At 58.1% G+C, this 27,695-nt stretch overlaps 1 protein-coding gene across 4 annotated transcripts; it reads left to right on the plus strand.

The window, feature by feature from the left end:
* Positions 1 to 262: 262 nt before the first annotated feature.
* On the plus strand, positions 263 to 26,051 carry PCDH1 (protocadherin 1). 4 transcript variants are annotated; one of them, XM_032404495.1, is made up of 6 exons: positions 264 to 478; positions 8,423 to 9,285; positions 12,467 to 14,662; positions 19,522 to 19,741; positions 20,725 to 20,763; positions 21,936 to 22,006. In XM_032404495.1, exons 1-5 carry the CDS (start codon positions 439 to 441, stop codon positions 20,748 to 20,750), a joined length of 3,345 nt encoding a protein of 1,114 aa, XP_032260386.1. In that variant the 5' UTR covers positions 264 to 438; the 3' UTR covers positions 20,751 to 20,763; positions 21,936 to 22,006. The 4 variants fall into 4 exon arrangements, with proteins under 4 accessions (XP_032260382.1, XP_032260386.1, XP_032260385.1 ...); XM_032404491.1 differs by lacking the exon at positions 20,725 to 20,763 and having other exon boundaries at positions 263 to 478; positions 21,936 to 26,044; XM_032404494.1 differs by lacking the exons at positions 264 to 478; positions 20,725 to 20,763 and adding an exon at positions 683 to 2,038 and having other exon boundaries at positions 21,936 to 26,051.
* The last annotated feature ends 1,644 nt before the right edge of the window (positions 26,052 to 27,695 follow it).

Genomic DNA, 27,695 nt, shown 5'->3' on the forward strand with positions numbered 1-27,695 from the left:
AGGTGAAGACCCAGGGAGGGGGACGGCCCGTGTATCCGGGTCCCGGGGAGTGAGGGGATAGCGAAGGGGGGTCGTGGCTTTGGGGAGCGGTGCTCGGGGTCCCCTCCCAGAGGGACCAGAGCGGTCCCGAGCTCCACCTCCCGGCCGGGAGGGTGGGGGGAGGGCGGGGAGGCGGGAGGGAGGAGGGCAGGCGGGCCAGGAGGGAGGGGGGAGGGAGGGGGCGGGCCGGGCTGTGCGCTCCGCTCGCTGCTGGCTCCGCCGCCGCCGCCGCCGCCGCTGCCGCCGCCGCCGCCTCACACACTCGGGGAGCGGGAGCGCGGCGCGGACGCGAAGCCGCCGGGGCTGCTGTGCCCAGAGCCAGCCGGAGCCGGAGCCTGAACCGCAGCGCCAGCCCGAGCCGTGCCGAGCCGCAGCCCGGGCCGGGGCCGGTGGCGGCTCATGGACAGCAGGGCCGGCGGCCGGCGCTGCCCCGAGGCGGGTAAGGATCCGGTGGCGGTGGAGGCAGCGGCGGCGGCTCCCGGTCGGGAGCGGCCATAGCCGGCGGGAGCTGAGGGAGGGGCGCTCAGTCGAGCGAGGCCACGGGGGCCCAGGCGGTGCTCCGCGCGCCGGGGCTGAGGTGGGGGTGGCTGGGAGCTCGGACCGGGGGTTGAGGTCGGGTCATCCCGGCCTCCAAAGTCCGCGGCGAGAAGCGGAGCGAGGAGAGGGGCTGCTGACCCGGACCTCTGCCTCGGCGTCCCGCACCCCTGCGCGTTTGGAGCCGCGGGGAATAAGGGGACTCTAGGAGCGCGCCGAATGGAGGTGGTTGGGGGAAGCGCGCAGCCCCCAGTTTGAGGTGGAGGGGGCTCCCCGAGGACGAAGCAGGCAAGGACCCTCATACACAGCGTACACACACACTTGTTGGGCGACCAGCTCGGATCACTCGGGCGCTTCCAGCTCCCCGCGGGCACCCGGAGGGCCAGACCACGGACATATGTACACGCATACATACAGCCGTACATACGTGCGCACACACATACCTCCCGCACACCAGCGCCCACTGGGGTACCGTCACTAGCTCACCATCCGCTTCAGCGTCTGCACGCTCGGCAGCACCGACACACAGCCCGTGGCCATAACAGCAACAGAACACAACCGGGTGTGACATTCGGCGACATGAGCACACAAACACAATCCCGTGCCCTCATGGACGAGTGTCGCGGCCACAGTTCGCAAATGAACACTCAAAACCTAACCTCGCACGTACATATTCCTTTAAGGAACACACCCTAACGTAAATTATGTTACCCACTCCTTGGCCAGAGCACAGATGCACAGCACAGGTCTCGCTTGCCCCCCTCGACTGCACCCACAGAAACACAACCCCAGTGTCTCAGCACACGCCTTGACGGCACACACCCTAACACAGAAAGTAGAACCTACAGCGGCGCCTCACGGGCGCCAACACAGAATCCACTGCTTCACACAGCTTAACACGGGGTGTCACACACACCTTGCACCAACAGTGTCACGTTACACCTGCAGCCTATACACACAAACACACACACTCAGTCTCTCTCTGCCTCGGAGGCCAGATTCCGTCCGGGGAAGCCGAGGGGCGGTCCGGCGAGCCCCTAGCGTCCCTTCATCTTAATCACGACATTGTTATTGTGACTATCAGCACCGCGGGAACCCTAGGGGCTGGCCGGACCGGCTTCCCCGCCTGCGTCTCCCCCACCCCCACTCCGGGGCCGGGCCGGCCGGGTATTCCCGGAACAGGCTGGACTGGCAGGCCGCGCCATCCCGGCTCCCCTGGGCTTCAAGGCCCTAGGTCCCTTTGCAGAGGGTGCAAGCCTGGGGCGGTGTTTGTGACCCCCTTCGGGCCGTTTAGCTGCGTTCTGCGAGCCACCTGGGTCCCCAGCACACCTGGGTCCCGCACACCTGTGTCCCTCTCACACCTGGACGCCCTTTCTGCCGGGTGCCGGCTGCAGGCCAGAGTCGGGTGCGCGGGCAAGGCCCTGGGGCCCGAGGGGAGATCGCGGCACGCGCAGGAGCAGAACTGGTAGGCGAGATGGACTCAGCTACCCTCGGGAGCCCAGACTTCTGGCCTCAGTTTCCCCAGCAGTGATTGGCGACTGTTTTTTCTAGCTGGAAATATTCGGTGTAGCGTTGAGGTCTTTGAGGATTGAGCGCGGGGCAAAGACCCCTTTCTGCCAGCCGTGAGAGGGTCCGTTTCAGGAGAATGTCCCCACCCGGCCTGGCTCGCCACGCTTTGTGATTCCGGCTCCGGCTCCCTCCCCGCCCCCTCCTGGCGCCCGCTGCTCGGCTCCCGCCGACGCCCGCTTGCTGGGGACCCTAGGCAGAGGGCCGAGATGCGGAGGAGGAGGGATTCCCCGTGGCGGCCCTTGGGGCAGGGGGCGGAAGGGGCCCACTGGCCGAGGCACGTTCTCACCGCGCCCCCGCCTCGCCTTGAGCTCCCGGAGGCCCTGTGTCGCTGGGGTGGGGGTGGGGCCGCCCGAGTCCGAGGAGGGTGGAGGAACAGCCGTCCCCCCCGCCACACACACACTGCTGCGTCCTCTGGGAGGAGACGCCCGCGCTCTGGGTGTGTGCGGGGAGCACCCGCTGACCACAGCGGTGCAGACAGGGGACCGCCGGGGCGGCGACGGAGTCCAGGACATCGTGCCGGAAGACGGAGGGAGCCTTCCATTACCCGCTCTGAGCCAACCTTCGGTAGCTGCCAGGAAAGAGGGCGCTCAGAAGGTGTTTGTGACAGCCTAGAGGTGGGGGCTACTTGCTTGATGGGGAGGTCTAGGAGGATTGAAATCTGTAATTACAATTAGACCAGGGCGTGGAACGGAATCAGGGAAGAGGAGTGAGAGGGGCCTCCAGAGACAGGCAGGGGTAATGTAGTAGGGGAGCAGATCTGGTTTCAGTTCTGGCAGCTTTTAGTTTCCCCTCTCTGCCCCAAGCCAGTTCCCAGAAGGACTTCAGCTGGAAGAGGGTGTCTTGCTGGTCTGGCATCTTCCTGGCGGAGGGGCTGCTGCTGTGGCTACTTGGTCAGGGGATCTGGGCTAGAGAGAGATGGGAGGAGAGGGGTGGAAGCATGGGAGAGGGCCTGGGGGTGGGGGTAGGAGATGGAGGAGGCCCTTCTGATATGGTAGCCCCCCCCCCCCCGCCGACCATGAGCAAGGATAGCTGGTGCTGCAGAGTGAGATTCTTTCCACAATGTATTGAGCACCTGCTAGCTGTATCTGCCAGGGCCCGTAGTGGGTGGTGAGGATGCAGTATAGTGGTGAGATCTACGCCAACCTTGTCTTCCTAGGTCTTCCCAACGAGCAGGGGATGGGTTCGTTTGTTTACTGAACAGAGGAGCACCTACTGTGTGCCTGGTGCTGGAAATAAAATGCTCTGTTCAGTTATTTTATACGTATACTGGTCCTTCACAATATAATAGACCTGAATGCCACAGATCTCATCTCCCAAATAACTTCCAAGAGCCAGAATTGGTTATTTCCATTTCACGATATGGAAATAGGTTCAGAGAGGTGAAGTCACCCGGCCAAGGCCACATGGCTAGGAAGTGGTGGAGCAAGGGTTTGAACCCCAACATTCTGACTCCAGAATGCAGGTGCCTGGAAGCCCTGCAGAGGCTAATACAGGGTTGTGAGAGAGAGGGGAGAGGAGCCAAGGGCTGGGCACTTGCTCACTGTGGGAAGCCTCTGAACAGCCCCGCCCCACACAGCCCTGCTAAGGCCTACCCTACTCTCCCAGAGGTTGGCTTTGTCCTTTGGTTTTTGTGCCCACAGTGGCAGTGGCTGCCGCGTAAGAGTGCAGGGGTAAGGCTGGGGGGTCAGAGCTGACTTGGTCAATGGGACACAGATGGCTGCCTCCGGGTGTTTTAGCATTCAGCAGAAAGTGGACCCTGGTCCCTGAGGTGGGCTGGAAATGAAGGCTCCAGGTGAACCCTCACTGCTATCCTCCCCCCCCCCCCAACGTGTGGACACAGATGGCGGTTTCCTTGGGCTTCCCTGGACTCTGCCCCCTCATACCTCACTGCTCTCCTCAGGCCTGAGAAGAATGAGTCACGGTTCGCCCTGCAGCTCTGCTTCTCAGGGTCCTGGGTGCCTATGTCACTGGGCAGAGGTGGGGACACCCTTGCCAGGAAGGCAGCAAGGGCAGATAAGGAGCTAATGGCTTCAGAAGCTGCCACCTGGGACTAATGACTCTCCATAACCAACCATACCTGGGCAAAGTTCAGGGATGGTGGGGGCAGGGGTGAGGAAGGGCTGCCTCACTGCTGCTCCTGGCCCCTCTGACTCTGTCCCTGCATCCCCAGGGCCTCTGGGTGAGGGGAGGGGACAGCTTCAGGCTGGGAGGCTTGGGGTTGTTCAGGCCTTGAACCCTAAGCCCTCTCTCTTTCTTTCCTTGCCAGGCAAGTTTGGCAGCCCAGGGATGGGGTGGGGTTGGGGGGGGCTACTCAGCCAACATATTCTAGCCTCTGAGACTTCTGTGGATTTTCCTTCCCCCCCCACCCCCCATCCAGCCTTTTCCCCAGACTGGGATGTGAAGAGGCATTCTTATTTCTCAAATCTTGACTCTGCTTACTACTTCTGTGACCTGAGACAGTTCGTGGTTCTTTCTTAGCCTCAGTTTGATCATCTGTACGATGGGAGGCAGTGTGATAATAAACTACCTGTCTGGGAGGGTGGGGAGGATTAGATGGGATAATGTATGTAAACGCAGTAAGACCTCAGGGAGTGTTAGCTGGGATGATGACGACAACCGCAGTGATGATGATGGCAAAGATGACAGAATTTGCACTTCTTTCTCAACTCCAAGGACCTAGTACGTTTCCGAGGTAGTCTTTCCCTCATAGTGCATCCTGTTTCCTCCACCCTACTGCCTGGGGGTTTCTCCAGGTCCCTCCCCCAGAATCAGAATTCCGGGTGGGGGGGGCAGATGATACTCATTTTAAAGGAATGTTCCAGGTGCTTCATGGGCCTTAAACCATCTTCAACTCTTGCCTTCACTCTGGGTAGCCACCCCTCCAAACCCATGTTCCCCTAAATTCCTACCTCCCAGAAACACCCTTTTCCCCATACCTTCCTGGCCTTGGATATTTCTCTGTGGTTCCCTTTCCAACTCTGAGGTTGTATACCATAATACCTTTCCTGATTTCTCTGCTGGCTGGAGGTCAGGGATCTTCTAAGGGTGACAGGGTGAATGAGTGAGACAGAAAAAGAATATGTATGGGGGGGGGGGGGCTTCCAGTGTCTATGCTGCCTGTGAGGCCTGAGGGATCAGAGCCCTGGGTTTTGACCCTGAGAGGGGGAAGGACGGGCTTAATCTGTAGCTCTTCGAGCTGCTACAAATCAAAGTCACCCTGACTCTGTCAGACCACAGACCTCTGAATTTATAGCCAAAATTTGTGAGCATTCATTTTTCTTGGAAAAATCTGCCCCATAGTTTCATAAAATTCATGAAGGGGGCTGTGATCTAAAAAGGTTAGGAATCCCTGTTCTGAAGAGTGAGTGAGGCAAGCAGTCACTGCCTTATTTCTCCTCTGTGTCAGGTTTAGGGTAATTCCCATACAACCCCCACCCTGCCAAGACTTATGCGTGGAATTGGTGTGCAGAATGATCCACTGTGTGTGTGCCATGGGGGGAAAGCAGGCTAAGGTACCTAGAAGGGAATGAGGTTCTCTGGAGACAGTCCTCTGGGGGTGTTTGGGTTGGAGCTTGAAAGTAAGATGAGCCTTGTGCCAGGTCCATGCAGGTAGATGGGAAGTGGCTAGAGGGAAGGATCCTCCTTCCTTTAAAGAGTTAAGATTGCAACTAGGAACAAGCACACACACTAATCTGATAATAGCCTCATATACGTTGAGCACTTTACTGCCAAGGAGTGACCAGGGAGGAGGTGCGGTTTGGGAGTGCTACGTGAAGGAAGTGAAGTGTTTGACTTCTGTAAGGAATCTGCATTCACTGAGCATTTGCCGAGAGTCTACTATGGACCTAAACAGAGAAGGATTAAATTTGACACCAATAGGTTCTTGATGGAGTAAGGGAATTAGGCAAGGAAATAAGCAGTGACCACCCAGAAAGTGCCAGGATAGGCTAAACCTGGGAGCTAAAGTAGTCCTTCAGGAGCTCTTACTGAGTGCCTACTGTATGCCAAATCCAGGGCAGGGTCCTGAGGATGTAGGAGCAAACAAAGCAGAGGCTCTCTTCTCTGCTCAGTCTTGTAGGAAAGACAATTGACAAATGATTTCTCATATAACAGCTACATAACTACAATTGTAAGTGCTGTAAGGGAGCATTTGTTGAGTACTTCATGTGTGTGCTAGGCATTTAGCCCACATGATCTCAAACTCCCTAGGAAATAGGTGGTGTTATTCCCATTTTACAGATAAGGAAACTGAGGCCCTAAACCATTTTTCTCCTGCTCAGCACCCAGGAAATGGATAGTTGGGGTTCTCCTCAGACTGTCTGATGTCTCCTCCACCCTGATTCCGTACATGTGCCAAATGATTACAACCAAACAAAAATGACAAACGGTCATTGAGTTTGAGCTGTTGTGAGCTCCACGATAGCAGATTGAGTCTATCTTGTATGCTGCTGTGTCCCAGTGCCCAGGACAGAGCCTCGCACATTGTAAGTGCACAGTAAACAGTTGTTGAATGCGTGGTGCCCAGCTCTGTGAACATGCGTGGGTCGGGGCAGGGGAACGAGTGTAGGGAGTCTGGCCCTACCTTCAGGAAGTCTGGCATTTGGCTGGGGAGCCAGAGAACACAGGAATAGGTGCACAGTACTGGGGCTGAACGACACAGGCAGGTGGGCGGGGTCCGGGCAGCTCAGTGATTCATTGCCTTGGGATTGGGGCAGACAATAGTGGCTGTGAGTTGGAGAAAGGAGAGGTCACCGTGGGCTGGAGAGGCCTGGGAAGCCTTCCTGGGGGACCAGAGCCTGCCTTCAGTGGGGTAGGTGTGGTCTATGACAAGGATGGGTAGGATTTCCAGGTGGGGGGGGGGGCAGGTATTTCAGATGCAAGTGGGGAGATGGGGAAAGGAGAGTGAGCCTGAGCCCTCTGCTGAAAATGCAGGGCCTGACTTTGGATTTGAATAGAGGGGCTGGCCATGGTTTTGTTGGAGAGAAGGAAGGGGTCAAGACTGGGACAGTAGCAGGTCTGGCTGGGGTCTGCAAATGCATAGCCTCAAAGCTGGTAAGGGGGGAGATGGGTGGAAGTGGGTTATTGGGGTGATGAGTGTGCAGCTCGTAGTTGCCTATGGCATACAGCACTCCAGTTGGAAGGATTTGGGGGTGGGGACGGAGAAGCAGGTCAGAGATGGGACTGGACCCGTCAAAGGGGGAGGGGCCAGGTATGAAATAGGGGCCAGATGTTTGTGGGGAGAGGGGTCAAATAGGAGCCAGATGTTTACTGAGAGACTGGGAGCCGAGCCTGGAGGGGAGTGGTCAGGAACAGGCTGGTGGTGGCATTGGCAGCTCTGTCCCAGTTAGACCTGCTGGGCTCGCAGTTGCTAAGGACAGGCCAGGGCAGCTCCCAATGCCAATTCCAGGGCTAGTCAGCCCTGACCACAGTCCTGATCCCAATCTTGACCTCTACACTCTTCTGCCACACACCTGTCAGTGTCTCCCCTCCTCCCAGTGGAAACATCGGGAGGAAGGGAGGAGGAGGCCTGGGAACCGAGCCGGGGGCAGTATGTGTTTGGGGGGAGGTGGGTGGCTAGCTCCTACTCTTCAGCTCTAGCTGTTTCCAAGCCTTGATGGGTGCCTAGTTTAAGCTGGCCCTTCATGGGGATGGGGGCATTGGGCACTCTGGGTGATTACTGTCAGGAAAGAGGGACTTGACGTGTCGTATCTCATACGCATATACTGACTGGCATCTCAGAAGGAAGAGAAACGAGACATCTTCCCGCTCCCTCCAGCCATCCTGAGTGGCCCTCAGTGTGGGGTCCAGGGAACATAAGGGGTGCCTGTGTCTCCTTCCTACCATGTATATGGGGGGTGCTTCAGGGCTTACCCTTCCACTTGCTGTCTCTCCGTATCTCAGTATCAGGGTAATTACCATGGGTGACTAAGGCAGGGTGCTGGTGAGAAGGAGGTGTTGGGCAAAGCACAGAAGAGAGAGCAGGGAGGAGGGACTGTTAGGAGGGTTAGGGCATTCCGTGGGCGGGAGCTGCTCTAGACCTGTTCCAGGCCCTTACCGGCTCCTCCAGCTGGGGCAGACGGCAGACGCTGCTGCTACACCCAGCTGTGGGGGTGAAACTCAGGGTTCTGGGTTCTGGCATCAGGGTTCTGGGCTGGGGCTGAGCTGTCTTCATGGGATAGCGTATAGATGGCAGGGGGAGAGTCAGGGCCTGGCTTGGGCAACCCTCAGGGCCAGGTCCCTTTTCCCAGCTGACCTCCTGTTTTGCCTCTTCTCCTTGCAGCCCTCCTGATTCTAGAGCCTGCCAGGATGGGGCCGCTGAGGCCCAGCCCAGGTCCCGGGGGACAACGGGTGCTGCTGCCCCCCTTGCTGCTGGTGCTGCTGCTTCTGCTGGCGGCATCCCCAGGCCAGGCCACTCGGGTGGTGTACAAGGTGCTGGAGGAGCAGCCCCCCAACACCCTCATCGGGAGCCTCGCAGCTGACTACGGTTTTCCAGATGTGGGCCACCTGTACAAACTAGAGGTGGGCGCCCCATACCTGCGGGTGGACGGCAAGACGGGAGACATCTTCACCACTGAGACGTCTATCGACCGCGAGGGGCTCCGGGAATGCCAGAACCAGCTCCCTGGTGAGCCTTGCATCCTGGAGTTTGAGGTGTCTATTACAGACCTGGTGCAGAACGGCAGTCCCCGGCTGTTAGAGGGCCAGATAGAGGTACAGGACATCAATGACAACACGCCCAACTTCGCCTCGCCCGTCATCACGCTACCCATCCCTGAGAACACCAACATCGGCTCCCTCTTCCCCATCCCGGTGGCTTCTGACCGCGATGCTGGCCCCAACGGTGTGGCATCCTATGAGCTGCAGGCCGGGCCCGAGGCCCAGGAGCTATTTGGGCTTCAGGTGGCAGAGGACCAGGAGGGGAAGCAGCCACAGCTCATCGTGATGGGCAACCTGGACCGGGAGCGCTGGGATTCCTATGACCTCACCATCAAGGTGCAGGACGGTGGCAGCCCCCCACGTGCCAGCAGTGCCCTGCTGCGAGTCACTGTGCTTGACACCAATGACAACGCCCCCAAGTTCGAGCGGCCCTCCTACGAGGCTGAACTGTCCGAGAATAGCCCCATCGGCCACTCGGTCATCCAGGTGAGAGGTCCCTCCATCTAACTGTCAGGGTTCCCACCTTTAGAAACGGGAGCTCAGCCCCACCTGGTGAGAGTGCCCTTCACTTAGGGGTAAACTGCCAGGATACTGTGGCAAGAGCTCTTCTCCCCAGCCCCCAACCGGCGAGACCTTCCTATCCCAGCAGGTGATATTACTTTCCTCTATCAAGCTACTTAGTACAGGGGCGCCCGCGTGGCTCAGTGGGTTAAGCGTCTGCCTTCAGCTCGGGTCATGATCCCAGGGTCCTGGGACTGAGCCCCGTGTTGGGCTCCCTGCTCGGCAGGGAGCCTGCTTCTCCCTCTCCCTCTGCCCACCCTCCCCACCCATGTTCATACGCTCTCTCTCGCTCACTTTCAAATAAATAAATAAAATCTTAAAAAAAAAAAAAAAAGGCTACTTCGTAAGAGTGACATAGCACAGGAACAGCAGTCCCCCCCTCCCCGAAGCAGACTCAAGTTGGAGAAACTTCGGAGAAGTGAAACCCCCTCCCAAGTCAAGTGATACCCTCCTCCCTAGCCAGGCGAGCCAAGTTGGAGCAAGAACAGTCTCTCCAGAGATGAGAATATCTTCCCAACCAGCGCCCTTTAGCCAGATGAGATTTTCCCGAAGCTAGAGGACAGAGCCTTTCTTTGCCTCTCCCTGACAGTCAGATGAGATTATTTTCACCAAGTGAGTCCGCAGAGTTCTAGAAAACTGCATTCAGATGTCTGTCTGCACACCAGCTTCCTTCCCTAGGCACAGGGTGCTCATGAGTATGGGGTGCTTGGCACAGTGCGGGGTCGGTTGCCTCTGCTGAAGTTCTCAGCACCCCTCTCCATGGGAACTGCCCCAGGGGCTGGGCAGCTTGGTGGGGCCAGGGCCAGGGAGGGAGCAAAGAAAGCGTCCCCGCAGACAGGTGGGCGTATCTCCCGCTGTCATCTCAGCCCTGGCCTCCTGCCAGCCCCAGCTCCTTTCTCCTTCCCCCTGGGCTGGAGCTGTCTGTCTTTGAAGTGAGGGAGCTGAGGAGGGCTCGGCCTGCCCTGCACACCGTTATGGTCCTGGGAAGCCCTTCCTTCTGTGTCCTTAAACTGAAGCGGGGCATGGGGAGGAGTGTTAGCCTTTTTTTTAGAGGCTGGTGGACTTGAACATGTAGAAGAGAGTCTGAGGAAGAAAAGGGAGACAGACAGTCGGAGATGGTGAATAATAACAGCCTGGGTGCCAGGCACTGTTCTGAACACATTATGTATATTATGTCATGGAGTCCTCACAGTACAAGGTAAGCATTATCCCCATTTCACCGATGGGAAACTGAGCCCACAGAGATTTGGAAACCTGCCTGATCTCACGCAGCTGATGTGTTCACATCCCACTCTGGCTATGTCCAACAGTCTGGCTTCAAAGCCTGTGCGTGTAATAGCTGTACCCCTTCCAGTGGGCCGAAGCAGGAGAGTGGGGCAGAGACGGGGCTCGAGAAGGGGCAGAAAAGAGAGGATGGGAAAGGGGCAGAAATTGCTGAGCAAGGCTGGGAGGGCAACGGGGACAGAAGTGAAGAGTCACAGAGACAAGGGGAGGTAAGATGGCAGGAGAGGTAGATAAGAAGCCGGGTGACCAGTCTAGAGACAGGGAGAAGTGGGAATCCTAACAAAAAGGTAGGTGACAGAGAGATAGACTGGGGGCAGGGCGAGTGATGAGAAGAAACAGAGTTTGGCTCTCACAGGGGTAAACAGGGCCGGGGATAGCTGGGATGCCCTGCCCAGGTGTCTCCACCGTCGAAAAGGTCCTGGTGCCCGACAGGAAGGAGAGAAGACTAGCAGTGGTTTGAGACCCCACTAGATGCAGTGCCCAGCACTGTGTTAGCACTGATTTAGCACTGAGATGGACAGGTGGATGGGCAGATGAAAAGAGGTATAAATGCTATTTAGGGAGCACTTGCCACGTACCAGGCAGTGTTAGGCATTTTTACAAGTATTATTTAATTCTCACCACAGCCCTGTGAAATAGGTTCTATTATTATCCCATTTTATACATTTGTAGACTGAGGCTTGGGGTGATTGAGTAATTGGCCTAAGGTCACATAGTTGGGAAGTGGTAGAGCTGGGATTTAAACCCAGGACTCTTCTGCAGTGCTCCTCAGAGATTCTGCCAAGTTATAGCTGTCCTGTCCTCCCCGTTTCCCCCCATACACCCACCCCTACTGCCAGCACATTCTGCCTGACTGTGACATAATTCCAACCCTCTGTTTCTCCCTGACCAGCGGTACCTCGTGGCCATTCCCACCAGGTTCCTGCTGCCCCATCACCACCCGTGTTTGTATAGACTTGGGCTGAGTGTGCGTCGGCGTTGGCGTGGGAGGGCGTGCCCACTGCAAAGGGACAGACAGTTCATTGTTTGATGCTGGGATCCCAGCCCGCTGCGAGCACGCTCTGGGGCCTGCACCAGCCCCTCCCTCTCGGCCGCAGGCTCAGCCGCCCAGATTCCTCAAGTTGGTGCCTAGCCAGCGCCAGCCAGGAGAGAAGAAGCTGCTGAAACAGGTTTCCCCGGTTTGAGAGAAGCAGTGGCCCGGGAGGCTCCTGCTGACCCCTATCCCTACCTGGCTGCTTTCAAAAGAAATCCCCTCACCTGTGGCCTCCAGGTGGGCCTGTGGGTCTCCACCCATGCACAAACACACACGTGCACAAACACCTACCTTCTCACGCATTAACATATACTCCCAGTCTCAGAACACATGTATATGCACGCATGCATATTATAACGCACACATGTCATGCAGACATGCCACTTCTACTCCTCACACCTTTGCAGCCCTTCGGAAGGGTTGAAGGCCAGTTTAATTGGGTGGAAAGGCTGCCTCAGTTGCTAGTTGGATCCTCATCCCCATGTTTGGGCACACTAGTACAGGAATGGTAAGCAGAGTCGAACTGTGCCCCGTCCCGTCTCTACTAGTTGCTTGTAACACAGGGGAGGATCCGCAGGCTGCGTCTGTGCTCCTCAGGGAGAGATCAGTACTATCTGCCGCTTGTCGGGGTTGGGAAAAGGGCAGTCTATGTGCTGCTTTTGGGAAGGGTGCCGCATGAGATGAGTTCTGTCTGCCGTGCTCATGCAGAGGCAGCTCACGTGTCCCCTGATGTGCTATCCCGGGACTAACCCATCCCTGTTTTCCTTGTTTTCCTCCCCTGCCCTGTAGGTGAAGGCCAATGACTCGGACCAAGGTGCCAACGCGGAGATCGACTACACATTCCACCAGGCGCCCGAGGTGGTGAGGCGTCTTCTGCGACTGGACAAGAACACTGGACTTATCACTGTGCAGGGCCCTGTGGATCGTGAGGACCTAAGTACCCTGCGCTTCTCGGTGCTCGCCAAGGACCGAGGCACCAACGCCAAGAGTGCCCGTGCCCAAGTGGTGGTGACCGTGAAGGACATGAACGACAATGCCCCCACCATTGAGATCCGGGGCATAGGGTTGGTGACCCATCAAGACGGGATGGCTAATATCTCGGAGGACGTGGCAGAGGAGACAGCCGTGGCCCTGGTGCAGGTATCTGACCGAGATGAGGGAGAGAATGCAGCTGTCACCTGCGTGGTGGCAAATGACGTGCCCTTCCAGCTACGCCAGGCCAGTGAGACGGGAAGTGACAGCAAAAAGAAGTACTTCCTGCAGACCACCACTCCACTTGACTACGAGAAGGTCAAAGACTACACCATAGAGATTGTGGCTGTGGACTCTGGCAACCCCCCGCTCTCCAGCACCAACTCGCTCAAGGTTCAGGTGGTGGACGTCAATGACAACGCCCCTGTCTTCACCCAGAGCATCACTGAGGTCGCCTTCCCAGAGAACAACAAGCCGGGTGAAGTGGTCGCCGAAGTCACCGCCAGCGATGCCGACTCGGGCTCTAATGCGGAGCTGGTTTACTCTCTGGATCCTGAGCCAGCCGCCAAGGGCCTCTTCAGCATCTCGCCTGACACTGGAGAGATCCGGGTGAAGACATCCCTTGATCGGGAACAACGGGACAGCTATGAGTTAAAGGTGGTGGCAGCTGACCGGGGCAGCCCCAGCCTGCAGGGCACAGCCACCGTCCTTGTCAATGTGCTGGACTGCAATGACAATGACCCCAAGTTTATGCTGAGTGGCTACAACTTCTCCGTGATGGAGAACATGCCGGCGCTGAGTCCAGTGGGCATGGTGACTGTCATTGATGGGGACAAAGGGGACAATGCCCGGGTACAGCTCACAGTGGAGCAGGACAATGGTGACTTTGTTATCCAAAATGGTACGGGCACCATCCTCTCCAGCCTGAGCTTTGATCGGGAGCATCAAAGCACCTATACCTTCCAGCTAAAGGCGGTGGACGGTGGCGTCCCGCCTCGCTCAGCTTACGTCGGCGTCACCATCAATGTGCTGGATGAGAATGACAACGCGCCCTTTATCACCGCCCCTTCCAACACCTCCCACCAGCTGTTGACCCCCCAGACGCGTCTTGGTGAGACGGTCAGCCAGGTGACAGCTGAGGACATCGACTCCGGTGTCAATGCTGAGTTGACCTACAGCATCGCTGGCGGCAACCCTTACGGACTCTTCCAGATCGGGTCACACTCAGGAGCCATCACGCTTGAGAAGGAGATTGAGCGGCGCCACCACGGGCTGCACCGCCTGGTGGTGAAAGTCAGTGACCGTGGCAAGCCCCCGCGCTATGGCACGGCCTTGGTCCACCTGTATGTCAACGAGACCCTGGCCAACCGCACGCTTCTGGAGACCCTGCTGGGCCACAGCCTGGACACGCCACTGGACATCGACATCGCTGGGGATCCAGAATACGAGCGCTCCAAGCAACGTGGCAACATCCTCTTCGGTGTGGTGGCCGGTGTTGTGGCCGTGGCCTTGCTCATTGCCCTGGCAGTGCTTGTGCGCTACTGCCGGCAGCGGGAGGCCAAGAGCGGCTACCAGGCCGGTAAGAAGGAGACCAAGGACCTGTACGCCCCCAAGCCCAGCAGCAAAGCCTCCAAGGGAAACAAAAGCAAGGGCAAGAAGAGCAAGTCCCCGAAGCCTGTGAAGCCAGTAGAAGATGAGGACGAGGCCGGGCTGCAGAAATCCCTCAAGTTCAACCTGATGAGCGATGCCCCCGGAGACAGCCCCCGCATCCACCTGCCCCTCAACTACCCACCGGGCAGCCCTGACCTGGGCCGCCACTACCGCTCTAACTCCCCACTGCCTTCCATCCAGCTGCAGCCCCAGTCACCCTCGGCCTCCAAGAAGCACCAGGTGGTGCAGGACCTGCCACCCGCAAACACATTTGTGGGCACTGGTGACACCACGTCCACGGGCTCTGAGCAGTACTCCGACTACAGCTACCGCACCAACCCCCCCAAATACCCCAGCAAGCAGGTAGGCCAGCCCTTGCGGCTCAGCACACCCCGGCCCCTACCCCACCCCTACCATGGGGCCATCTGGACCGAGGTATGGGAGTGACAGAGCAGTTGCATCAGACCCGTGGGCTCACCAGCCCATAGGGGCCAACCCAAGCCAGTGGTGGGAGGTGGGACCAAAGATCTGGGGAGGCCGGGGCCTTGGTAATGACCCTTCTGCCTTGCCCAGGCACAGAGGGTTAGGGTGAGTGAAAATTGAGGGAGGGTGTGCTCTGTGGCATCCTCCTCCTTGCCCCCTCCCCACTGGGAGAGGCCTGTGACTGTCAGTTCCCGAGACACTAGACCAGCTGCTGGGTCTTGCCAGTGGGGGCTGATGGGCAGGTGAGCAGAAGGGGTGGAGGCAGAAAGGGGGAAGGGAAGTGAAGAAGAAGTATACTCCAAACCTGGGTCTCTAGCTGAGACCACCCATTGGTGCTTCTCTAGAAGGGAAACAGGGAGACCTAGGGTCCTATTGGGTAACCGGGTAGGAACTCTGTCAGGGAGGGGGGCCTCCCTATGCGTGCCTTCTGTGTGTGCTATGTTAGCCTCTTCCCCACCCCGGGCTCCTGGGGCTGGGCTCTGGTTCCCCTTCCCCAGTCCCAAACACTTACCCTGACAATAAAGTTCTCTATTTTTGGAGTTTTGGTTTCTTATTTTCCCGGAACTGAGAGAAGGAGTGAGAGAGACTGGAAACGGCCCTTTGTCCTTCGGTCCCTACCCAATTTCCCCATCCCTTCTCTTTGCCCCTTCCTACTTCCTAGACCTGCCCTGTACCCCAACCCTATCTTCATTTACCATCATCCCATCTACCCCCACATCTGGCAACACGTCCTCTCACTCTGTGTTTGTGAGGCCTTCTCCCTAGGAATGACATCCTTCACCAAGAAAGGGCAGGTGCACTCAAGTGAGAGGCACCCAGGTCCTGCCCTTTGTCCACTGGCTGGGACTTGACCCTTCCAATCTATTCACACTGAGCAGCCCCTGACAGAGCTTGGGCCAGAGCACCTGGTGAGGGTGAAATGCAGCCCGCCCACCTCAGGTGAAGGCAGAGAAGCCCTTGATTATACCAGCCACCTTCCCTTGGGGCAAAAGATCTTCCCAAGTCCCTTTCCCAGCTCCTTCATCCCAACATCACTCAATGCCCAGCAATTACTGGGCCCTGCCCTGCGTGTCCCCGCCATGATCACCAGCCTGGGCTACCGGGAGGGAGGGCCCAGGGAGGGGGAGGGAATCCTCAAGTTCTTTGGATTGGCCTGCTCTGGATCCCTACACTTAGGGTGCTCCCTTCTGACTGAGGCTGAGGGACCCTAGTCCTGCCCCTCCTCCCTTCCCTCCTTCAGCTCCTTGCACTGGCCGTCCTGGGCTGCTGGCTCTCATTCACTCTCTCTCTCTCCGTCTCTCACTTCTTGCTCTCCTGGGTCTGCCCTGTCTCTGGCTGTGCCTGAGGGGCACTGGGGCTAAAGCCTGGGTGAGGGGCCTCAGGTCATAGGGGAGTCTCTGAGGCCAGAGGCAGCGTGTCTCCATGGCGACAGAAGAGGCTTGAGACACTCCCAGGAGGTCCAAGGCGCCAGCTCTCTACTCTGATTCCATCCACAAACTCCCCAGTGCCCTGGGGGTACCCCCAAAGTAAACACTCCTGGGGGCTTTGGAGGGGTGGGGCGTGGGCAAGTGAAATCTAGTTGCTTCTCATTTCTCCTGGACAAATAAGCATCTCTAGGGGGACCGCCAGCAACTCCTGACCAACCATTCTTTCTCTTTTGTTCCCACCCTTGCTGCCGCCAAGTTGCTCTTCTATCCCTTTAGCCTCTTCATCTCTTTTTCTTTCCCAGGGTCTGAGGGATTATCCCTTACTCAGCTGCAACCCAACACATCCATGGAGCCACATTGAACACCTCCTCCCAACATTCAGACACAACCAAACCACAACACCATTGTCATCATCAAAACACATAGGCCAAGTTCCTACTGTGTGATCAGCATGGTACTAGACCCTGAGGGGAAATGGTCATATTCCTACGAGGTACACGGGTGAAAAGATGAGGCAATTGAGCATCTTAAACGTGGCGCGGGAAGTGCCATAGTGAAGCTTTTCCCAGCTGGTTCCACTATTCCTTCTGCTACTAGGTGCTTCTTTTTTTTTTTTTTTACTCCTTACACAAGGTGCAATGGACCATACTCAGCACTTTATGTGAATTAGCTCATTCGATGCTCATAACTCTTTGTGACATAAGTCATTATAATGCTCATTTTCCAGAGGTGAAAACTGGTTAGTGGTGGAGTCAGAATTCAAACACAAAGCATCAGGAAATGTGATTTCCAGAGTCTGCTGTTATCTATAATGCTTTGTAAGAGGGGTCGCCTGATTAAGTCAGTTTGGGGAGTAAGAGATGCACCATCACATTAGTCTATTAAAGGCTCTGCGAAGCCTGCAAGAAAGGGGGGAGACCTGTTAAACTTTGTATAACTCTGGGTTTTCCAAATTTATTTGACCATAGTGCCCCCTCCCTTTCTTTGAGGAACACAGTGTGGGGAAAACATGCATAGGACATGGGAGTGGGCTCCTGGAAGGAAAATGTCAAACTTGAGCCAGCTCTTCGTGATGAGCAGGAGTTGGGCAGGAGGATTCCCAGGTAGACATCCTTCTGTGTCTGGGTGATGGCATAGTGACGATATCATTGCCCATGCAGAAGCTGATTGAAGAAAAAGAAGAATTTGGTTTCAGACTTGTTGAATCTGAAGGGCCAGTAGGGACAGCCAATAGGAAATACCCAGCAAATGTGTAGAACTTCAGGAAAAGTTCAGAAGTCAGAGAAGGAGAAGGAGACATCAGAGAGATTTTGGATCTAGGCTTTTTAAGATCTGATAGTGATAGAATTATAGGGAATGTTTAGGGTTGAGAATGCCCCAACCCTCCATTTTACAGGAAAAAAAAAAAAAAAAAAAACACACAGGAAAAAGGGCCCAAGTGACATGCTTAGTAGGCAGGACTGAAGCTTTAGATGACCAGGTGTAGGTTTTTGGGGGAGGGAGGGCTGCTGGCTACCATCTTGGAGAAAACTGGCAAGAGAAGCAACAGACTGCCCGGTGCCTCACAAACCCTTACTGGAGACTGTTCACTTCGACCAGGGGGACGATGCTCCTTTACCACATCCCAGCCCCAGGTCAGTTTTAGGGACCTCGTCTGTCATCACCCAGACCCTTTGGTGTTTTGGATCACAACATGGATCCCAAGAAGGGTTGCCTGTTCGTGAAGATGAGGTGGGAGCCAAGATGGGAAGGCACTTCTGAGCCACCTTCCCAACAGCTTAAGAGCTCCTCGTCCTGACAACCTCCCCCACCCCAGCTGCCTTGAATGGAATGAAGATTGTAATGGATCGGAAGGTATCAGGAGGATGGGTCTGCAAACCCAGGATCCCCTCTTCTGGCCTTCTTGATAACGTCCTATTGAGGGTTTTAGAGTAAAGACAAAGCACCCGCGAAGTCTTAGAGGATTGGAGGGAGCCTGGAGACTCAGCAGCAATAGGGCCTGGGCCTGAGCTGCTCCCACCCCAGGCTTCCAGGGGCCCTGGGTCTACACCTTCCACAACTCCTAATTTGTGGATGGCAGGAAAATCAGTGGCAGTCCCAGGTGGGTGTTTGGGTGACTGTTGGTTGTGCCAAGTGCAAGCTGAGGCTGCCAGGTTTCTGGGAGGATCGTTAACCCGTGGCAGGCACACAGGGCTGCTGGCTGGGAGCAGCTTGTCCCAGTTCTACTGCCCCTACCCCAACCCCCAGTCCAAGTTCTAAGTCCTGGCTCCACCAAGCTGCAGCGCCTCCCAGAAACTCCTTCCTATTTCCTAGAAGGAGTCTCCCTTTGAGGCCAGCCTTCCCAATTGCTGATGGATGCCAGGCCCCTCCCCCTATGCCCAGGTCCTCCTGGGCCCTGCCCTCTACAGTTAATACTCTGTTTCCTGATCTGGAGGATGGGGGACTTTCCATTGTTCTGCTTCCCCACCCCCAAGGGGCCCCGGTTTGTTATCTTGTTATCCTTGTTATCCTTGTTATCGGTTTGCTATCGGGCTCCCTTTCCTCCTTCCCTCCCACCTTTTTCCACTCCCAGGCCTCTCCGGAGGGGGATGAAGTGGGGACAAAGGGGCTCGAGTGGGAGGGGACGCAGCAGGGAGTCCTGAGGCTGCCTACAGCATCACGCAGCAGGGGTAGGAACAGAGGATCAGAAAGACATGGGGATCTCATTTGGATGGAGGCAATGGGAAGTTAAAGAGCAATGAGACAGGTGAGCAGCTGAAGTTCAGGGGTGCTATTTGGCAATTAGGGAACTGTACTGGTATTGGTGAGCTGTTTTGGAATGAGGAGTTCATACTGCTTTAAGGAAGCTGTTCTAGAAATCAGACGCCTGCTCGTGATTGAGGCTATGCTGGAATTAGGGGAGTTGGCTGGTATTGTGCTATTCTGGTGTGGGCTGTTCTGGAATTAAAGGCTGTGCCAATACTGGGAAGCTGTGCTATGACGAGTGGTTGTACCGGATTAGGCTTATTGTGGTGGCCTGGGGGCTATAATAAACCTGGGGCCTGTGCTGCGGTGGGACTTGCAGTGTGTGGCCTTGGCTCTCCGGGGAGCTGTCCCAGAATTAAGGGGCAGTCCTCCACTGGGGTCTGCGCTTTCTTGCGGGCTCTGCTGTGCTACGGGGCTGGGCCTCTTCTCCGTTGCTGCTGAGGCCTGGGGGCCCGGGAGCTCTGGGGCGGGCCTGGCTGGGGCTGGGGGTGGCTCTGGTGGTGGGCCCCCCCCCCCCGAACCCGGGGCAGGCTGGCCTTCCAGCGATGACACTCCTTCTCCCTGCAGTTACCTCACCGCCGCGTCACCTTCTCCGCCACCAGTCAGGCCCAAGAGCTGCAGGACCCGTCCCAGCACAGTTACTATGACAGTGGCCTGGAGGAGTCTGAGACGCCATCCAGCAAGTCATCCTCGGGACCCCGACTCGGTCCCCTGGCTCTGCCTGAGGATCACTATGAGCGCACCACCCCCGATGGCAGCATAGGAGAGATGGAGCACCCCGAGAACGGTGAGGAGCTGCAGCATGGTCAGGGCACCCCGGGCACAGGTAGAAGCTGAGAATGGTGATGTGACTTTAACAATATCCTCCATTTATTGCGCTCTTGTGTGTTCAGCGGCGGTCACTGTGCTGAGTGCTTTCAGCTATGTATTCATTTAATCCTCACAACTACTCTCTGATCTGAGAACTTGACTGTTCTCTTTACAGTGCAGGAATGTGAGGCTCGGAGGTTGAGTCACTTACCCCAGGTAATACGCAGGAAGTGACAGAGCTGGGAGGGGTTCAAACCCAGGCTTCTCTGACTCCAAAGACCTTGCATTCAGCACCACATTATACCACCTTCCTGGGAACAGGGACGGGGAGAACCGTGGCCAGAGGCCTCAGGCAGTGGTGAGGGAAACTTGAGGGACCTTTGAGGTCATGAGGGTCCCTTAATGGGGTCAGAGGGCCTTGAGAAAAGGGAGGGGACCCTGGAAGCTATGAGGAGCTCAGAAAAGGGTCTGATGATCCCCTGAGGGGAGGAGCCAGAGAGGGTCTGGCTGAGGAAAGGGAGTGGGGCGGTCTGGGGAGGGGAAAGGCTTGTCTGGGCGCTGTGAAGGGTGCTGGCAGAAGGAAGGTCTGGGCCAGAGCAGAGGTCAGTGTGGGATGGATAGTGGGTGTGCTTTCAAAATGTTTGTGTGGTGTAGTGCGTGTGTGTGTGTGTGTGTGTGTGTGTGAAGGCATCCATGGCAGCCTCTGGAGGGGGAGAGTGAATAAGCTTCCCCTGGGGACTGAAAGACTCCTGCTTGGAGCTGTCCTCGGGTCTTGCCCCCTCCCTCAGTCCAAACTGCCCCCCGCCCCCCGCAAAGCAGATGGAAAGTTCCACTCCCCACCCCTCAGGCACAGGGCCCTTGTGTAACATCCCAGGCCCTAGGTCTCAGAGTGCCTGCCACCCCACCCTGCCCCTCCATGCTCTATCTCATGCCCGTCTCGTCCTTTTTGTGCCCGCGCAGAGCCGGCTGGCCGGAGCAGGCCCTGAGGCGGAGTGCCAGGTATGTGGGAGCTGCTCTGGGGTCTGGGGTCTGTGGGACTTGGCCCAGCACCCAGCCCCGCCCACCCGGTGCCCCTGCTCTGCTCTATGCCACCTTGGGTCCCCCAACCCTGAGCTGAAGAGCCTTGGTGCTTTGAGGGTTAACGACAGAGCTGTCCCCTCCTCACCTTGCACTGGCAGGAGGCCAGGCCAGGGTGGGTGGTATCAGGGGAGCCCCTGCCCCAGGCAGTGCTGCTCAGTCATGTCCCTGAGGGAGGGTCACCGCCTGGTACTGTCCCTGAGCAAGGGCGGGACAGGGGCAACTATGACAGGAAATGCTCATGGCCCAGCCGTTCCCATGGAGACCCCCGCTGCCCAGCAACCACACCGGCTACTGATGTCAAGCGGCCAACTCCTATTCCCATGGGGGTTCTGGGCAGGGAGCCGGGGCTAGGCCAGGGGTGGTGGTTGGCATAGGGGGCTGGAGTGAGGTGGGGAGGGGTTGCATGAGTGTGCTTGTGACTGTGTGGGTGTGTGCTTCTATGTGAACTCCCCACGCAGAAGCTCATCCCCTCTCCCTGGCTTTAAAAGCAGGGGGTCACTGTGCTGGGGTAGGGTGGGGTTCCAAGATAGCTGCGAGCATGGTGAGGCTTGAGGGGGTTCAGAAGGAAGGTATTGGCCCACCTTCATCTGAGGATGGAGAAGCCCAGTGTAGATTTGTGTGTCCATGCCTATCTGAGGATAGGCGTGTGTGTGTGTGTGTTTGTGTATGTGTGTGTGTGTGCGCACGCGCGCGCGTGGCTGACAGAGATATTGTGCCCTTAAGTGAGGATGGGGGTTTCCTCACCCCCTAAGGATAGGTTTGCTTCTTTAAGGCTGTCTGGAGATAGATGAGGGAGTGCGTGGATGGATTGTGTGTTTGTGCACCTGTCTGAGGGTAGATTTGGTGGGTGTGTTGATAGGAGAGCTGGAGGGTGGCTGAGGATGGAGGAACGCATCTATTTAAGGATAGACTGTCTGAGAGAGAAGAGCCTGTGGTGGATGGCAGGAGGCTGAGTGTCTATTTGCAGGTGTGTATGCCCGCGAAGTCAGTGGGCAAAAGGGGCGTGCACCCCTGTTCTGAGGCAGGGCGTAGGTGCCTGTGGGAAGCCCTGGGGTGGAGCTGAAGACCGTCCTCCCCCTTGTCTCGTGCAGACCTGCGCCCTTTGCCTGATGTGGCCATGACGGGCACATGTACCCAGGAGTGCAGCGAGTTTGGCCACTCCGACACGTGCTGGATGCCTGGCCAGTCGTCTCCCAGCCGCCGGACCAAGAGCAGCGCCCTCAAACTCTCCACCTTCGTGCCTTACCAGGACCGAGGAGGGCAGGAGCCTGTGGGCGCCGGCAGCCCCAGCCCCCCGGAAGACCGGAACACCAAAACGGCCCCCGTGCGCCTCCTGCCCTCCTACAGTGCCTTCTCCCACAGTAGCCATGATTCCTGCAAGGACTCGGCCACCTTGGAGGAAATCCCCCTGACCCAGACCTCGGACTTCCCACCTGCAGCCACACCGGCATCTGCCCAGACAGCCAAGCGCGAGATCTACCTGTGAGCCCCCTTCTGGCCGGTGGCCATGCCCCTTCCCCAGCCACCGGCCGGGTCCCAGTTGGGCCCATTCCAGGGTCCTGCTCCTGACCCCTTCAGCGTGGACTTCCCGGCCAGGGCCCCAAGTGGGGGTGAGTACTGGCCTCATGACCACGCAGGCCATTCCCCCAAGCGGGGTCCAGGTCCTCTTTCCTCACTTCATCCCCCAGCCCCTGGGAGACTTTCTTCCCCTTTATGGGGCTCCCCCCAGCTGGTGCCCAAGAGGGCTCCTCTACAATGACTAGGCTCCCTTCCCTCGACTTCCAGGGAGAACCCCCCTCACTTGGGGCAGATGGTGGAGTCAAGGGTGGGCAACACACTTTTAACTCATTGTTTCCCACATGGCCGACCAGGGCGGAGACAGGATGTCCCCATTCCAGCCCTGCTTCAGGGCTGAACTGGGGAGCCCCTCTCCCTGGGAACTCCCAGAGGAAACTCTTGACCACCAGGGGCTCCCTGAAGGGCTTTTGTTACCAAAGGTGGGGTGGGGATGGGGGTGGGAGTGGGGCGGAGGCCTTGTCTTCCTATACTGCTCCTGGGCTGGCCCACCTGCCTGCCACATGCCCATGCCTGATCCCATCTGGGCAGCCCCCTTCCCTGCTGGTCATGCAGTGTCTGTATATAAGGACCTTGGAATGATGTCCCCATTTCTGCCTGATTTGCAACTTTTCTTGTTGATGTTGTGTTGTCTTGGGGGACCCCTCTGGGGGGGGAGGCTGCCCTGTGCCCCCTCCTCCCTGCCGCAGTGCCCCCCACCCCAGGCCTCTACTGTTCCATGTTGTAAATACCCCTGGGGCCGTAGTGGGATGGGGGTGCAGGCCAGGGAAACGATGGGTGGGTGGGGGTGGGGGTGGGGGTAACATTCGCCTATCAGCAGAGCTGGGCTTTTATTTAATTTTTTTTAAAAATACAAATCTCTATTTTTTTGGAACTGTTGCGCTGTGCCCTGGGGGGGGGAAATCCCTGCTCAGGCTGGCCCCCCCACATCCAGATGAGCATCACAGAGGGGCCCTGAGGCTGTGGGGGGCAGCTGGACAGGGGTGGGATGACTGTGCCTCTGGCCTGGTTGGGTGAGTTGGGAGCAGGAAGGTTTGCTCAAGGGGTGGCTGGCTGCTGCCTCTAATAGGGGGAACCTGCACCCTGCCCCCTCCCTGCCCCCCACCCCCCAGCCCCTGCCATGACTGACCCGTCAGCCTGTAAAACCACCATTGCCTTGATCTCAGGGGGTGGGAAGGGCTGCCTCAGGGCACCCTGGGCTCCAGGCCCCCTTCTTCCAGTTGGGCTTCCCTTTGCCAGGGTCAGGGGTCCCCTGGGGGAGGGGGTGGGCAGATTGGGGGGCAGAGAAGCCCAGTCAGCCATGATGAGGTGGGATTCCTTTCTGCACCTCAGGGGGCCAGGGTGTGAGGGGCATCCTGTGGAGCCCTCCTCTCCCACTGTGGCCATCTCAAAGCCTCAGTCCCTCTTCCTTCCAGAAACCCCCACTGCCTTGGCCCATACCTCTCCAGCTCCCCAAGGGGCCCAGGCTGGGAGGCTGGAGACTCAGGGTATGGCCTTGCTTGACTTAGTCTAAGCTTGGGGGGCGGCCCAAGGGTGGGAGGGGTGAGTACAGGCTGCTGGGTCGTCGGGTGCCTTTGGGAGCTGTGCTGCTGGGCTCTTGGACTCCTGTAACCCCGGAGACCCCACTCCACCTCGGGAAAGCCAGGGGCCTGAAGAATCACCCTATTCTCTGCTCCTTGCCCCTAACTTGGCTTGGGGTAACAGTGCTGGGAAGGAGAGCATTGTTAGGCTGGTAGCCTCAGCATACACGGCCCTTCTATTGAGGGCAGAGGGTAGAGTGGGCTGGGGTGGCAGCAACCAGGTCTGGGGCTTGGCCAAAGGCTCCTTTCCCTGGGGGAGGCCCACAAGTGGGCTGGGGGCTTGATAAAGAGACAGCCCCCTTCCCCCCGCACAAACAGGGCAGGTGCAATAGTGGTAGAGTTGGTAACATGATGTGCCCAGCTGGTGGGGCAGTGGCCTCAAGGGCTGTCCTGGGTCCTGGAGGTCAGGGTTCTGGCAAGAAGATTGTATGAGGCCCATTTGCTTGGTGGAGAGGGTGGTCCAGAAAGGAGGCATTCCTGGAGTCAATGGACTCCCCTGGAAGCCCCTGGTGGCCTGGGCACCCTGCCCTGGTCTTGGAGACCCCCGAGCACTGAGTGGAAGGGCAGAGGAGCATTTTGCACAATGGAGAAGCCAGAAGGAAGGGGGTAGCCCAGATGGCTGGGAGGGCTGAGAAGCACAGAGGAGGAGCCCTTCCTACAGGCGAAGGCAGAGTCCCAGCCCCCTGGTTGGGGTCAGGGCGCTGAGTCTGTCACCAACTGGGCACTCGAGAGGTGAAACCAAAGGTGGGCAGGGGACGGGTGACAGCACTGGGGACCACCCCTATTGGTCCTAGGTCTGTGAAGCCCTTCCCCAATGCCTTGTGTCGCGTACAGTTTTATGTACAAATAGGCGACATTTGGCCAGAGGAGACCCCCCCTCAAACCCAGCCTGACCCAGTCAGTGTCTTCCTAGAGGGGACCTAGTTGGTCCCCAACTCCCTACTTCAGAGCATGTCTCTTGGTAGGGGGAGGGTACATGGGGACATTTCTCTCCTGGGGTCCCTGAAGCGTGTCTCACATCCCTGGGGGAGGGTCTCTGGGGCATCTCTCACCTCCGGGGGCTCCCTAGGCCCTTTCTCTCCCTTTGGGAGTCTCTGGAGGGACATGTATTCCCTCTGGGGACCATGGGAGCATGTCTCCCCCCTATCCAGGCTCTCTGGGGAGCCTGTTTTCCTCCCAGGGTTCCTGGGAGTACTTAAGGCATGTCAGTCTTGGGCCATCTCTCTTCCCAGGGAAGGGGGCTATCTCTGAAGCATGTCTGGGAAGGGATGTTTCTGGCCCTCCCTGCATCTCTCCTCTGGGGGTGTCTCTGACCTGCAGCACTTTGGGATGAGACTGGGCAGCTCTGAGTTGTCTTTTCTCCTGGAGGCTCTGGGAAACCTCTCTCCTGGGGATCCGGCCCCTGGAGCCATTTCCTCCCTGGGTGTGGGCTATCTCCTGGTGTTGGGAAGGCTTATGTTGGCCATGAGAAAGTCTCTTAGGGGGCGTCTCCACGCGGGACTTCTCTGGGAGGGGGGGACTGTGTCTCGCCCATGGGGTTCCCGGGCGGGTGTGTCTGCCCGTGGGGAGAGGGAGACTGTGTCTCCTCGGGTTATCTGAGTGGGGAGGGGGGCCGTGTCTCTCTCGTGTGTTGGGGGGTGGGGTTCGGGGAGGGGGGTTTTGGGCTCGTCGGGTGCCCACACTGGGGTCGTGTTTCTCTTGGTTCGTGCCACTTCCCACCGCCTCGCTCCTCCCGGGAAGGGCCCCCGCCCCGCCGCCACTCTCCCCCACCCCGCCCCATCCCTGGCGCTGCGAGCACAATCCCGTTGATTTGTAATGATTTCTGTCTCTTTCTGTCTTTCTCTTTCTCTGACCTCCCCCTCCCCCGCCGCGAGCATGCGCAGGCACCGCCCCTACCCCCTCCGGTTCGGTTCGTTTCCGGTTTGTTTGCTGAGCTGTCAATGGAAGACCCGTGTAATTATTCCCGAGCTTTACAATAAAAGTGTGAAAACCGGACCCCACCTCACTTCTTCCGGGCCCTCAGGCCTGCGTCCCGGGGAGATGGGGGGGCTAAGTCTGGGGTAGAGGCCTTGGAGGGGGCCAGGGGACGCGGCCGAGAGAAGAGGGACCGAGACCCATTGGGATTAATCGGTGCCACTCCGGAATGGGGGGGCAAAAGGACGCAGAGCGAGGACAGACACCTACTCCGTGCATGTCAAAGTGCCTCCCTCCCCCAGCCGCTGCGCTGTGCCCGCCCTGCAGGGCCCCACGCGGAGCGGAGGTGCGGGCTAGGGATGGGGAGGGGGGGGCGATGAGGAGCGCTGGGGAAGGGTACGCTGTGCGGCTGCCTTCTTCCAGGGGGCTTGGTATCCTTCCCCGTTCCCCTTTCATTTGGCAACAAGTATGAACTGCGGACTGAAAGGAGAAGGGGCGGGAGACATCTGTCGGTCGCTCTCTCCCACGCTCAGGAACCAGGGTTGGAGGTCGATTTAGGGGACCTGAAAAGGTCTCACCCTCGTCTCCGACTGCGCTCCCCTCCCCCTGCTTCCGGGCCCGAGCGGCCCCGGCCACCTCCGTCCGGCTCCCGGGTAAACACCGGCTGGGGAGAGGTCGAAGGACAGAGTCCGGATCAGCCGGTTTCCCGGCCCCGCCTCCCGGGGCGCCCCTCCCCCCTCCTCCCTCCGCGTGCTTCCGCTCCGCCCGCGTTCCCCCTACCCCCGCCAGCACCGAGTAGGCCCGGCTCCTCGACCCCGGGGTCGGTTCAGCGGCTGGGATTAGCCGAGCGCAGGGACTAATCCTGGATGAGCCTCCGTGTAAACCCGGATCGACCGCGGGTACAGCGGAGGCCGCAGACGCCCCTGCATCCATTCATATACGCGGGGCTTCGCAGGGCCTGACGCCCCTTCTCCCCCCCACCCCGCGCAGGTCCCCTTACTACATTCAGAGACATGTGGTTGGATCTGCTGTGAGGGACGGCTGGGGGTGGGGTGGGGGGCGGTGTAAGAAGAAGACGCCACCAAGATCAGTCTTGAATCTGGTGTTCCAGAGCCTGGGGTCCCGGGGAGGCGAGGAAGGGCTGAGGCCCCTTTGGCAGCCTCTGAATCAGGTCAGCTCTCCAGTTCAGTGAGCAACCCACGGGCCCCCCACCAATCCTCCAGTTAAAGAATCACAAACCCTCCCACCTGACAGGGGTGACCAGCCCCTGACCTTGAGGCCTCACTTGATAGGACCTCGCCTCATCCCCACCCCTGACTTGGCCAGACAGCTGGGGGTAAGGAGCTCCTGTTAAGGCCTAGCCCTGAAAAAGATGTCAGGGGTCAAGAGACGTGGGTATCCTGCCCCTGGTTGGTTCACTCCTTCTGTAAACAATTCCTGAGCCTCTCCCTTGTGCATGCCCAGCACAGGGTACTGGGACACCCCAAGAATGACACACTGTCTGAGAAAGGCAGACAGGTAAATAATAACCAGATCAGGTGTTCAGCCCGGCCCTGAGCTGTAAATTCAGGCTGGAGAGCTAAAGGAGGTGCCTCCTCCAGTAGAGTCCGGAAGGCTTCCTGGAAGGGGTGGTGCCAGAGCTGAGTTACCAAGGACAGATCTGGCCCGAGGCAGTTGTGTGTGCAAGGGCCTGGGGTAGGAGGAGGAGAAAGTGATGTCGCTCAGGAGGGCAGGTAAAATTGGAGGGGGGGTGCAGAACTAGAAGGGCCTGCTAGGCAACCT

The sequence above is a fragment of the Phoca vitulina genome, unplaced genomic scaffold (genome assembly GCF_004348235.1).
Source record: "Phoca vitulina isolate PV1807 unplaced genomic scaffold, GSC_HSeal_1.0 scaffold6, whole genome shotgun sequence".
NCBI lineage: Eukaryota > Metazoa > Chordata > Mammalia > Carnivora > Phocidae > Phoca > Phoca vitulina.

Excerpts from the sequence above, each read along its gene's own strand:
- PCDH1 (XM_032404491.1), top strand. The coding sequence starts at position 439 with ATGGACAGCAGGGCCGGCGGCCGGCGCTGCCCCGAGGCGG. Across the intron at positions 9,286-12,466 it reads TCGGCCACTCGGTCATCCAG|GTGAAGGCCAATGACTCGGA; the intron begins GTGAGAGGTCCC and ends CCTGCCCTGTAG. Across the intron at positions 14,663-19,521 it reads CCAAATACCCCAGCAAGCAG|TTACCTCACCGCCGCGTCAC; the intron begins GTAGGCCAGCCC and ends TTCTCCCTGCAG.